We start from the raw sequence: 12,855 nt of genomic DNA on the forward strand, positions 1-12,855 counted from the left end.
GACATTATTTTATTACAAAAGTGTTCAAAATTAAAGACAATGGACACAAGCCGAAACTTCGAGAGCGGTCTGTCGGTGGTGGAGAACACCCAAACCGAGTGGTCGTCTGTTGACTTTCTTATAGGTTTTGACTCAAATCTTAAACACATTGGTATTTTAGAATTTGGATGAACAACAATTAGATTTATTTCTGAATAAACAAGCTTCATACTAATCACGGTATTAATGGTGAATGCCATCATTTTAGACTAGTAAATAGTACAAGGCTTCGCAAATCATAAGCAACACACTCGTGTTGACTTGCGATTTGCAAAGAGAAAGTTCATATAATTTAGAGATACGTTATTCAAACTGTAAAATAAAGTTAAATGAGGTATGTAAAAAAAAAAAGAAACCCTATAAAATTTGACACAAACATATCATAAACCCGAAGATTTATGTCTGAAACACAAGTTTTTTCTTGCAGCTCATTCTGGTTGGTTAGATTTTTGAAACTCAATCATTGTAAGAGCTAAGCGCCGCGACGACAGATCCGGTTGTTGAAAAAGCCGAGGAAACATCCGAGTGATCTCTCCAGGAGGTGTTGATTTTCAAGGAAGGGTATAACCAAGACTTAACCGAACCAACAAAGGAACCTGGTTCAACACTAAGTATAGCTTCCCAATCGATCTGTAACCCTTTAGGGATACTCTCAGTGAACTCCATATTAGCAGCTAGCAGAAGTCCTAGTAACACTACAAATCCCGTTACCGCTGTCCCTCGAGCTAACGGCATAAAATTGTACCTGGGAAAAGAAAAAAACACCATCATGTTATGAGTGATCAACAAACAATCATATGTTTTAGGTTTGTCATCGTCATGTTACCAGTAGTATGTCATGCGCAAGATAGCGTCTCTGACGGTTTCCAGAGCGTCGAGGTCGGTAGAACCGTAATTCTCTCCACAATAGGCATTGCATAAAGCCTGTGGGATCCATAAGGAGATAAGTTTGTTTACTTGGAAAGTAAAAAATAAAAGTAAACTATATAAGGCTTATAGGTGTGTTATACCTCCCAAGCTGAGGTCATTTCTTCATCAAAATCACTCCACCTCGCAGGTGTACATGGAGTTCTTATTGCAAAATCATACCCAAGACTTCCCCTGGATTAAAAAAATACAACAACAAGAGATATTAGATCAAGAAAGTGGTAATCAGGATTACTGTGAAAATAATTGCGTAGAAGGAAAGATTACGGTTTCTTAATGCAGGTGATTCTAGTTCCTTCAAGACGTTTCCTGAAGATATTAACCAAAAGCGGAAGCATAGTCAAGCAAAAAAAAAAACAGTAACGGTGAAGAGGAGACTTGTGGTTTTACTATAGTAATAAACAAACAAATTTACCCTTCGAATGCGGTACTGTGGCACCAAGTAGCCACCCAGAAATCCTCACCAACAATTTTGTGTAACTCTTCACACGTTTCTGCACGCATTATCTGCATCCCATTGGGCAATTTCAGTAAGAGAAAAAAATGACAACACGAAAATCATTCAAGCAAGAAGAAAGGCCAACTCACTTCTTCTATCTTCTCATCTTTAGATAAATCAATAACTTTGTCTGCCTTGCTGCGTACACAGAGTTTCTCCTTGATGATAGTCTTTGCGAGATTCAGGGTTCTGAAGTAGCTCATTATGTAAATTGATCATTCCATGGAATGAGAAAAAAGGTTGTAATTGAATTATATGAAAAAAATCTCACGTTCTATGCAGTGTACTTTACCTGTCATAATTTGGGAAATAGCGTATTACTTTAGCTTGTCCGAGTACCATTGGCGTATGAGAACCAAACCCAGAATTGAACTCTTCACTGCAAATTGCATAAGTAATAATCAAATGAAAGTTAAGTTCAGAAATTGAAGTTTTCGTTAAACAGAGACTAGATGGCAAGATGCTGAGCTAGGTGTTCCAAGAGTCGTTAGATATCAGCTAACTATATAGCATCCGAAATGGAGCATGTACCTTAGTTTGTTAACCCATACAACCGGGTCACAAGGCTCTGAAATTTGTCTCCATCTGACAGCAGACGAATAAACTTCTTGCCAAGACAACATAGAACGGCCAGATGATCGATCTTCTAATGACGCATATCCAGTTGAAGTTTCACTGGAAGTGCTCGTACTACATCCGGCACCACCTCTATTCTGGCTAAGCATGTTGATTCTCTCTCTCCTACGGTTTTTCTTCCCATTTTTTGCCGTGCCTTTGTTTGAATTCCGCCACTCTATGCGCCAAGCTTTTGAAACCTTTTGAGCAATTTCTAACACAGCTAATCCTGCCATACGGTGCTGGGGAATCATGGAAAACACAAATGATGATAGTTTAGCCAGGAGAGGCTAGATTTCAGGCGTACAATTATATCCATATTCGAGTATTAGAGGGGTTACATATCGATAGATGCAGCAGGGACCTTATAGGACAAGAAAAAAGAGACCTGCTATGAGGTTTATAATGCATAATAGCAAAAAAAAAAAAGGATGTTGAAAAGGTAGCAACTCCAAGTTACCTGGCGCCTGTTCGGTAAGAATCCGGGACAATGATATTGGATTTTCTTGCCAATTAAATCAGTGAAACGAAGAAGATTCGCCTTAGGTTTGGTTATTGCAAGATCTTGCTTTTTCAGTTTACCCTTCTTAAGGGATTCTCGTAGGGGAGGTTGTCTGTAAACCTTCTCACATACATCTTTTGGGTGTAATCTTTTGCACCAGTACTCCTGTAAAACCCACAAGAAAAGAAAAATTACACACAGCACTTGAGAGAACTCATTCTTTGACACTCTTAATTTTCATGGCTCATCGTTGGGCGTATGTTTATTCTAGTTGGAATAAACTAATCAGAAAGAGCAGACAGGTACAAAGAAAAAGTCGGACACTGTGGAAATATCAGAAATATGTAGAGAGATATATCACCTTGAACATTGGATCTATGTCACCATCAATATCAAAGCAGAAAAACTCACTACTAATTTTGGAAGCCGTGTACAAGGCAAGCTCTTTCTGCGGAATAAGAAAAAAGGATATCATAAATATTAACTGTGAAGGAAAAGTTTAGCGTTGCAACACAAGAAGCATCCAATATTAACGTGCAAATAAACAAAAAAGCAGTACTATCAGATCAATAAGGCCATGCTATTAGAATATAGCAATGCAATATCCTATCAGTACAGATTGCTACAAAACAAGAACAAGAACGTACCATGAAAGTAATCTTGCAAATAACATTTCAATTTAAGCTTTCAATCAAGGTAACCTCTGGGTTATTTAACAAAGAGAAACATATTTTGGAACCTGATAAAATGCCAAGCATTGAAGAACAAATTTCTCCACTGCATCAAGTTCCACATCCACTGTAGCATCATAGTCCTTCACCTGTGAGGATATGCGAGTAATAGTGAGAGGTCCCCTTATAAACTGCAGCAATAAAGTTACATACAAATGTTTAATCATTTTACCGCTTCTCTATATTCTCCCACAGCATGATGGCAGGAACCTCGTAGATACAAGCACTCTATTGAGCTCTCAATGCTCAAACCAATAGATAATTCTTGGATAGCCTTCCTGAAAAATAAAAGTGAATAATATTACTGCTTTAGAGACCAGCCTTGTAGATAAATCCCAAGTTGATAATGACCACCAAAATTATCAGTTTCCATTATAACATCCATTTGCTAAAATGCAGATCTTTTAACACCAAGAGCCAGGAGAAGAAAGTCTTATTAGACATCATATCTCGAAGGTACACATTGAGATATACGAAAAATACTAGGGAGGGTTAGGTTACATGCACATTAACGAAGACATCTTTTCCCCTTTAACCAAATTTTCACTTTCCAGTAATCTAGTCTACACTAGAGATTAGCGTTACATACCTGTGTTCACCCAATCCATGGAACACTAATCCACGTAAATGATAGGCCTTCCACACCCTGGTCAAGACAGGAAAATTTGCATGAGTGGCTAATCCAGAAACAGTTTGCAACATGTAATAGTCCATCCCAACTACCTGTTGTCGACTTGTAGAACCTCATCAATGCATTCCAAAGCCTTGCTATAGTCAGCCAACTCTTGATAGAACTGCCAAAAAAAGCCAGGAAATAACATCAAGTACAATGAATAAAAAAGTGTGTAGTGTATTATAGTCAACTGATGGCAGAACAGAAACTAGATGGGCCAACTAAATTAAGGTCATTCTCCAATGGCAGAACAGAAGTTGCTTTCAGGAAAACCTTCAAGTATTTGCCTCCAAATGTCAAAATGTAAGATTTCTTCATTTTGAAGTCTCACTATCTTTACAGAAAACTAACTTCCTTTATTCACCATCATATGCATGGAAACCCAGTTTGAAAAACAAAGAATAAAGCGATGAACAAAATACTATTTTCATGACGATTAAGCTAAATAGTTAAAAATTCTACAGAAAACGCATAATTATATATAATGCGTGTTACCTGAGCGAGATGTAGCCATGCTTCAAGATAATTATTATCCAACTGGATAGACTTCAAATGCGCCTCTTCAGCTTTTGTATATTCACCAAGAGATGCAAAAGCTAGTCCCTGGAAAGATCAACAAAGTTTTGCTAAGTAAACATTTGCGGACTTGGTCATTGTGGGAGACCAAGAGTAACAACCGAAGATAGTCTTACCAAATAAGTATATGCGGACTTGTTATCTTTCTCTTGCTTCAGACATATAGATAAGTCCTTTACAGCAGCAGTAAAGTCCTTAGATCTAAAATTAATAATACCTGAATTAATTGAGAATGTCAGTGGTAATAAAACCTTAATGCAGTTATTAAGACAACAAAACTGAAATAGGTAGCAAGATGTAAAAGGAAATACATCATAGAGACACTTACCCCTTTCATGCAAAATATCAGGCGACTTTGGCTCCAGTTCCAGTGCTCGTGTCAAATCTTCAACCGCCTATCACCAAAGAGTAGCTTAAGAGTGTGTACAAGAAACGTTTCTGATTTTTTACCCATAAAATGCAAGAACTAAACGGGCTTAAACACAGACATAGACATCAGAGACTAATCCAAATTACTGGATTATCAATCAATGAATATGAAGGGGCGAATAGAGGCCCATCAGATACATTTATTGTCTATGCTTTTAGCTCTAAATAAAGAATAGAAACAGAGAAAACGTGGAACCACTAACCTCAGCAAATTCCCCTAGAGCAGCACGAGCCTGTCCTCTCCGCTTCCAGGCCTCACCAGCTGCTGGGTTCGATTGAATAGCCTGACCAATAGGAAAAGAATCTGTGAACTTAACCCATTGTGTTAACAACTCTTGTCAAATATATCGAATACCTTAGTAAAATCAGCAATAGCATTTTCAAGCTCTCGTTGAAATGCATAAGCTGTCCCTCTTCCTATCAGCGCCTCAGGGTAAGTAGGTTCTTCTATGAGCACCTACAAAACGCACACAGATAAATTAAATGGCAAAAAATTGACCCATTCATTTCTACTAAACAACCTCTACGAACAAGGTAAACTAGAGAAAAGAAAAGCAGAAGACACTCGCCAGAGATTTAAAAAAAAAAAATAACAAAAGAGGAGTATATGAAAAAATCACCTTATCAAAAATAGATATAGCTTTCATGTAGTTTCCTTCGTTCACCTGGTGAAGGAAACAAGAGCCCAGTGATTAAGAGTTTGTATGTATATATATATATATAGTTTTCTATATTGCTGCTATACCTGTGCAATGCCTCTAGAAAGTCGAAAATCGACACTTATAGAATGGGTTTCAGATATTCTAGCAATGGTGGACTTCTTGTTTATCTTGGTATCATCGGTAACTCCACAACGTGGCTCAGCTTTAAGGCTCAATTTGGCAATAGATCCGGACTTACTACTCAACTTATTTCCAATAACCGACAGATCCCCTAATCGATCAGAAGTTTCAGATAAATCATGATGATGCAAATCAGAACCATTACATGGTTTAGATGAAGAACCATTGATTTGGCTACCAGACTTTACATTCTCTTTTTCCTTGTACGCTGATCCATTACTACGTAACTCGGAAGTTTCACCAGATTCTTTGTTTGCCTTGGATGCATCCTCTGAAACACTAATTATCTCTGATTCCTCACCCAATTCATGGGTGTTTCCATTGCTGCATGCTCCAGATTCAAAAACTGCCATACTCGTGGGTACTAGAGGCGAGACAGGGGTCTCTTGCCTTGTGGCAAGATGGTTCAGAGTGACATCGATCTCTCGCCTTGCAGAATTAAGTAGTTCATCTAGTTCAAGTAACTGCTTCACATCTGCAGTCTGGTGCAGAGCAATATTGTAACCTAGCTCCAGAACAAGAACAGCTTCCTGTTTTCTCCCCAACGCCAAAAGAGCACGTCCTACAATTTAAAAAAAAAAAAAAACTGATATACCATACTCAATCGGAAGAAGTAATCAAAAGCTTGGGGGGAAGTGAACTAACCTTTGAGTAGATAAGCTTGAATAGCAGAAGAGTCAAGCTGAAGTGCCTTGTCACAGTCCTTAATCACATGCTTGTGAAGCTCCAATTGATTATAACAAAAAGCTCGATTGCTGCAAAAAAAAAAACAAATTGAAGATTACAAATAGCCAAAGATCAAATTGATACCGATCTGAGTTGAATTGAATTGAATTTGAAGATGAGCGAACGAACCATATATCCAGAATCGAGCACTGCTTAGCAAGGAGCGAATCGAGAACTCTAATCGCTTTGGACCAGTTCCGCGAGCTGCAGTGCTTTGCCAATTCGACTCGCTCCGATGCCGCCGCCGCCGCCGTAGCCATTAGTCACGAGCGCGCCTGTCTCCGATATGCCCTGGGATGAGGGGTAAAACGGGAACTACCGAGAGTGTGGTGAAAATTGCGAAGAGAGAAGACTTTTTTTGAAGAAAAGTTAAAGTTAACGATGATGATGGTCGTGCTCGTGCTCGTGCTGCTTCTTCCTGTGGTGGAAATCAAATCTTTGGGGGAAATGGGTGAAATGGCACACGTGTGAAGCTTCCCGTCACGTGATTTTGTCCGACAAATTGAATGGGCTTAGCCCACTTGTAATCATTGCCGTTTCATAAAATGGCCCAGCTTTGGTATATACTATTTATACTACGTTTATTATGTTTGTGGATGGATTCTTCTTCACAATCCTAATGTAAGTGACCAAACACTTTCTTTACGTCCTCCTCCGAGATTGACTTCTGCATCACCTTTCACTCTCTCAAGCTCCTCCGGACCATCTCCAATCTCGCCCCGGCAAACTCACAATCTTTTTGCACGCAAACAAAACAATAAAATATGCACATCTTCAATTATCATATGATTTGCTAACAAGCAAAACTGAGTAAAACAAGAAAACATTGAAATACCAAAGGAAATCAAGGTGGGAACAACCAAAGTTTATCTCATCCATATTCTCATCGCCAGCCAGTACTGTTTCAGCTTCTCCTTCAACTTGGAAACACAGGAAAGAACCAATGGTCAAAAATATTTACTAAGTGTGAAGTTGGCTTTAATTGAAATTATCTATATGACACCTGAATACTTACTTATAGCTTATGGAGTCCAATGTCTTGCATATGTTAGCAATGAAGAGGGATGGTATCATTATCTTGTCTTGCGGTAACACCACACTTTTTTACCCCATTGATCTACCTGCAGTCCCAATGACCAAGAGAAATAGAATCATCAAAATATACAATGTAAAAAAGCTACACAAACTCTGCATCGAATACTTAAAAGCGTAGACGATTACCATTGGATGCACAAAGGCTGTAACCTTTGCTCTTCTGTGTCTGTGGATGATTCTTCATAATCCTAATATCAGTCCCTTCGCCCACGTGACCAAACGTTTCTTTACTTCCTCCTCCGTAGCACCTCTGTCCACAAGCGTAACCCTTTGCTCTTCTTCCACATCAAACACCTATCTGTCATCATCATCCATCAGCTCTCACTCTCAAGCTCTTCCTCCTGACCATCTCCAATCTCACATGATTGCACAGAAACAAACAAACATGCACATCATCATCAAACGATTGCAAACAAGCAATTTTTTTTTTTAAACGTTTAATACAAGAGGGGAAAAACTGTATATTGCCAAGGATTGATAAGAATAACAAAGTGATCTCATAAGTATAAAAGTCAAATAGAACCTAACCTCTCTAATGATCATTCAAATAGACATGATGCTAGTTCCTAATTGTTTCTACATTATGAATATACACATAAGCTTCTTCCTTTTTCAATCTAAGAAAATATAGAATATTGCCAAGAACTGATAGGAATAACAAAATGATCTCATAAGTGTTAAGTCAAATGGAACCTAACCTCTCTAACAATCAATCAAATAGACAGGACGCTAGTTTCTAATTGTTTCCACATCATGAATATACACATAATAAGCTTCTTCCATTTTCAATCTAAGCAAATATATAATATTGCCAAGAACTGATAGGAATAACAAAGTGATCTCATAAGTGTTAAGTCAAATGGAACATAACCTCTCTAACAATCATTCAAATAGACAGGACGCTAGTTTCTAATTGTTTCCACATTATGAATACATAAGCTTCTTCCATTTTCAATCTAAGTAAATATAGAATATTTGCCAAGAACTGATAGAAATAACAAAGTGATCTCATAAGTGTAAAAGTCAAATGGAACATAACCTCGATCAATCAAATAACAGGACGTTAGTTTCTAATTGTTTCCACACTATGAATATACACATAAGCTTCTTCCTTTTTCCAATCCAAGTAAATATAGAATCCCCCCCCCCCCAAAAAGTTTGAAAAAACCAGAAAAAAATACACCAAATTAGATACCTTGAGCAGTGGGGATTCTCATATTTTCTTCCACCATCTGTTATCTCTTGAATCTTCTTGGCAAACTTCTTCCTCTTTCACCTTAACGCTTTGCTGCAGAGAAACAAAACACCAACCAACAATAACTCACTCAATTTCTACAAATGGATCCATAAATTTTTCAATATTACCTCAATTCTGAATTTCAATGAAGTGATCTTAACCTCCTTCACCACTTTACCCAGTTCAGGGCCGTGACTCTTCTTCCACCACTTTACCCCTTGTCCTCTTCAAAGCGCCTACCAGCTCCGTCTCCAATGATTCTTCTCCTTCTATCTCATCTCCGTCTCCGAGATTACAACCTTTCTCCTCGGATTCACTTCGTTTCTTGAGAAGCACGTACACAGCAATGCAGACGCACTTCATGTTCCCCCTTCTTCCTCTCTCCGCTGCATCTACCGTCTGTAGGCAACGGATCCGTCTTCTCCTTCGTCGAATTTGATCAGAGAATTAGGGTTTGTCTTGGTAATGGAGTGTAGTGTAGTTTAGAATGAAATGAAGAAAAAGATTATATATATATATATCGTGGAAAATAATGTTACCGTTACTACTAAATTTGGTTAGTCTTTTCAGACATTAATCTAGAGTCTTTTGATTGCCTTGTCCATTTAAGAGAATGCTACAACACATTAAATGTTTTAAGCAAGTTGAATCCTTTAATACTAGCCCGCAGATCAAAACTTTTGCTTGATAGAACATGCTTATATTTCTAGGGGATACTCTAATTAATATTTTAAATTCTGAAAAATGCATTTTTCCATTTTTTGAAAACTACCATCTCTTTTAAACAAAACATCGTGGGAGTTTTCTTGTATAACAGAGGAAACCACCATAAAATGTTTTTTTTTGTTCTTGATTAAAATGTTCTAACATTTAAAGCTATAAGGTTTAGGTTTCACATAAATGATATTAATGTGTTATCTGATTGATTCAGTGAGTCATGTGAAGATTTGTATTGAATCAATTCCCAAGAAGACTTTTATTTGGTAACTATGGTTTTTCTGATTTTGTGTGATAAATTGATCTGGTAGTTGTGTGCTATGTGAATCAAATGAAAACTGAATGATAATTGATCAAAATGAAATATGTTCACCCGCTCCTGCTCCCTCCCTCTCATTAGATTTAAAGTTTTGTATATAACTCCTCAATTGTTCTTGACATGCAACTAAAGATACGAATCATGATGTATAAGAAGCATTTTTGGATTCATTCAATAGAGAATTATGTTTTCAAAGTAACTCATTAGACTTATACAAAACTTTAAATCTAATGAAAAGCCATATCTAGTAGTAGATTATTTCATCTTCTTCTTCTTCATGGTGGTGGTCTTATTATAACTCCTAAGCAGAGTCGGTTCCGGTCAACAAAGATTTGGCCGGAGGAATCATAGCAACAGCGAACCTTTCCTCCTTGGAGTACTTCTTTCGTAAGGCTCCCTTCTTACTACCCTCACTCCCTTCTTGTTGCTGCTGCTGCTGCTGTTTCCACTGCTGAAACGCCAATAGCTTCGCACAATCCCTGTTTTCATCATCATTGTAAACAAATCAATCAGCTTGATGAAGAGGGAGAAAAATGGAAAAGGATCTTTTATTTTACACACACTCACATGAGCTGAGATTCGGAATAGCCGGTGTGGTGCTTGAGAGTGTCGGTCCAAACGGGAACTTGGTGAAGAGCTGATCTCGCTGCGTAGATTGCAGCTGCAGCAACCATTGATGGGCTGAACATTATGGTTGTGTCGTAATGCATTACACCTAACTCCGCCAGATAGTGCACCATGTTCTCCATCTAAAAGACAGAAAAACAAGAACCAGTTGAGCTTTATTATAGTGTAATAAGAAGAAGAAAAAACAGGAAAGAAACTGCAGCAACCAGCTATCTTACTCGTTGGTCTGCAATGGAAGCTTTGATGAAACGTGCGAGGAAGACATAATGTGTCGGAACTGTCAAGTACCACTCGAGTGTAGACAGTATTGTCTTTTCCATCACCAGTACCTGTTTGTGACTGTATGCATGGTCTGCAATGTCAACTAGATCACCCACCTGCAATAAAAGTTTGAACTTAGCTATATCGTTCAAAATGGTCTAAAAGTTCATTTGATTGTTCTTTATATTACCTGTGGTGGCCAGATCTCTTCATATTTGGATGACATGAGAAGAGCACTGAGACCAACCAGCTGCAGTTCTTTTCTAGGTACTGGCTTAGCAGACAAGAACCGATCCATGATGTTGACCGTGAGGTAAAACGTCTCAGGGTTTAGCTCGAATCTGACACATACATCTACCAACCATTCAACCAGAATGAATCTCATCTTCTCGTTAATCTCGGGCTGCGACCTCATGTAATCAGTTGGACGCCATTCACTCTGCCAATGTTTACACAAGTTTCATCAACACAATGTCACACAAGGAAAGAATTCATGAATAATAAGTAAAGTACTAACCTCAACAGACTTGTAGAAGCTGTAGATATCTTCCACATACTCAACAGCTGCAAGGTCATTCTCAGCATCAGCAGAATCGATATCAACAATCTTTTCTTTCTGCCTCTTCTCCAAACCACTAGCAGCCTGAATAATAATAGCAAACGGAAACTTTCAGAATCAGACTGATTCAACCCATGAAAAGAATCATCAAAATCTAAAAAAGTTTTAACCTTGCTTCTAGCGGTAAGAACAGATGTGTAAGAGACAGCTGTTTTCTTCTTAGGGGCAGCGGCGGCGGCTTTCTTCTCCTGGACAGCAACTAAACCACGTTCTTCATCGCTGTCTGAGCTTATCTCGATAACCTCTACATCCTTTGGCTTCTCAGCTCTCTTCTTTGGCTTTGGTACCGCGACTCTCCTCGCCACAGGTTTATTAAGCTGATATACAATAGTGACATGAGCTATCAGATCTAACTACTAATCTACAAAAAGGAACAAACTTTGAGATTTACTACCTCAACGAGTGGAGCACGTTGAGAGCGCGTACGAGGATGGTTGACCTTAGCCGGGTCGTTGTTCTTTGGGTGATTTCGTCGAACAACATTGCCTATATCACGAAGAACTTGACGGTTTCTTCCTTTCCCACCAGCATTCTTGTCATCATCTTCCACTATAACAACAACATCACCTTCACAATCCACAAACCAAAGTTCACACCTTTTAGATTCAATTTGAAAAAGAAAAAAAAAAATCAGCCACGGTAATTAAAAAACTAATTCACTAGAAGATATAACAAGAAATTCAAGAACAGAACACTCAAAACCCAGAAACAAGAGGTTCAGATTTTATACATATAAAAAGCCCTAAATCAAAAGATTCTTAGAGCATCTCCGATCAATCTCTATACTCGTCTTACCCGTGGTTTGCTGAGGAACAATCGATCGAGACGCCATCATTTTCGTTAGTATTATCGCTCTTCTTCTTATTCTTGGTTTTCACTTTCTTCTTCTTCACTCAGAAACCCTCGTGGAAGGATTAGTACTAAAAATAGTGGGGTCCTCTTTAAAGGAGAGGCTTCTTGAGGAAGATGAGCGGTTTCTCCCCCTAACGGTCTGATTTTCTAATTTCGATTTGAACGGTGCGATAGAGTCTTCATCCAACGGTGGAAAACTGATGTTTAACCTTTATGTGACCGTTTAGGGTTGAATATCTTGGGCTATAGATAGATACTACTTGTATATGGCCCACAGGCCCATTAAGTTTAACCACAATTTTTAACCCCTAAAGCTTAATTGTAGCTGGCAGCTCCACTGACTGAATTTGAATGTTAATTTGACCTATAATCTATAAGACTATATTTGAAAACTCTAATTTAAAGAATAACACTTTGTAGCAAAGGTTATTTGAACCTGAAACAGACAAAAAAAACCCATCATTTTTTGCATTATCACTAGTCTACCAACACTTTAATCTTGATCTGAGTGTTTTGTTTGAAAACCAACTTCTGTTACATCTGTATAACAGCGGAGAAGCCAAGTGCAA

The 12,855-nt window shown here is 38.1% G+C and overlaps 2 protein-coding genes across 2 annotated transcripts; both read right to left on the minus strand.

Annotated features, from left to right (window-relative positions):
• Window positions 1-256: 256 nt before the first annotated feature.
• Window positions 257-6,993, minus strand: LOC108843174 (suppressor of RPS4-RLD 1). The gene is made up of 23 exons (XM_018616292.2): window positions 6,689-6,993; window positions 6,479-6,588; window positions 5,737-6,395; window positions 5,612-5,656; window positions 5,347-5,448; window positions 5,195-5,275; window positions 4,891-4,957; window positions 4,679-4,779; window positions 4,482-4,589; window positions 4,037-4,107; window positions 3,903-3,959; window positions 3,486-3,591; window positions 3,322-3,402; window positions 2,944-3,030; window positions 2,541-2,747; window positions 1,997-2,322; window positions 1,758-1,844; window positions 1,555-1,654; window positions 1,382-1,473; window positions 1,234-1,275; window positions 1,050-1,140; window positions 866-963; window positions 257-784 (listed from the first exon to the last, which is right to left on the minus strand). Exons 1-23 carry the CDS (start codon window positions 6,817-6,819, stop codon window positions 496-498), a joined length of 3,138 nt encoding a protein of 1,045 aa, XP_018471794.2. The 5' UTR covers window positions 6,820-6,993; the 3' UTR covers window positions 257-495.
• A 3,081-nt stretch (window positions 6,994-10,074) lies between these two features.
• LOC108841097 (cyclin-B1-1) lies at window positions 10,075-12,382 on the minus strand. The gene is made up of 8 exons (XM_018613878.2): window positions 12,230-12,382; window positions 11,829-12,001; window positions 11,545-11,751; window positions 11,333-11,458; window positions 11,006-11,254; window positions 10,773-10,931; window positions 10,495-10,676; window positions 10,075-10,406 (listed from the first exon to the last, which is right to left on the minus strand). Exons 1-8 carry the CDS (start codon window positions 12,267-12,269, stop codon window positions 10,229-10,231), a joined length of 1,314 nt encoding a protein of 437 aa, XP_018469380.1. The 5' UTR covers window positions 12,270-12,382; the 3' UTR covers window positions 10,075-10,228.
• Window positions 12,383-12,855: the final 473 nt, after the last annotated feature.

This window comes from Raphanus sativus, chromosome 2, assembly GCF_000801105.2.
Source record: "Raphanus sativus cultivar WK10039 chromosome 2, ASM80110v3, whole genome shotgun sequence".
Lineage (NCBI taxonomy): Eukaryota > Viridiplantae > Streptophyta > Magnoliopsida > Brassicales > Brassicaceae > Raphanus > Raphanus sativus.

Excerpts from the sequence above, each read along its gene's own strand:
- LOC108843174 (XM_018616292.2), bottom strand. The coding sequence starts at position 6,819 with ATGGCTACGGCGGCGGCGGCGGCATCGGAGCGAGTCGAATTGGCAAAG. Across the intron at positions 5,449-5,611 it reads CTATATCTATTTTTGATAAG|GTGCTCATAGAAGAACCTAC; the intron begins GTGATTTTTTCA and ends TGCGTTTTGTAG. Across the intron at positions 1,276-1,381 it reads CACAGTACCGCATTCGAAGG|GAAACGTCTTGAAGGAACTA; the intron begins GTAAATTTGTTT and ends TAATATCTTCAG.
- LOC108841097 (XM_018613878.2), bottom strand. The coding sequence starts at position 12,269 with ATGATGGCGTCTCGATCGATTGTTCCTCAGCAAACCACGG. Across the intron at positions 11,752-11,828 it reads AACGTGCTCCACTCGTTGAG|CTTAATAAACCTGTGGCGAG; the intron begins GTAGTAAATCTC and ends ATTGTATATCAG. Across the intron at positions 11,459-11,544 it reads TTCTTACCGCTAGAAGCAAG|GCTGCTAGTGGTTTGGAGAA; the intron begins GTTAAAACTTTT and ends ATTATTATTCAG.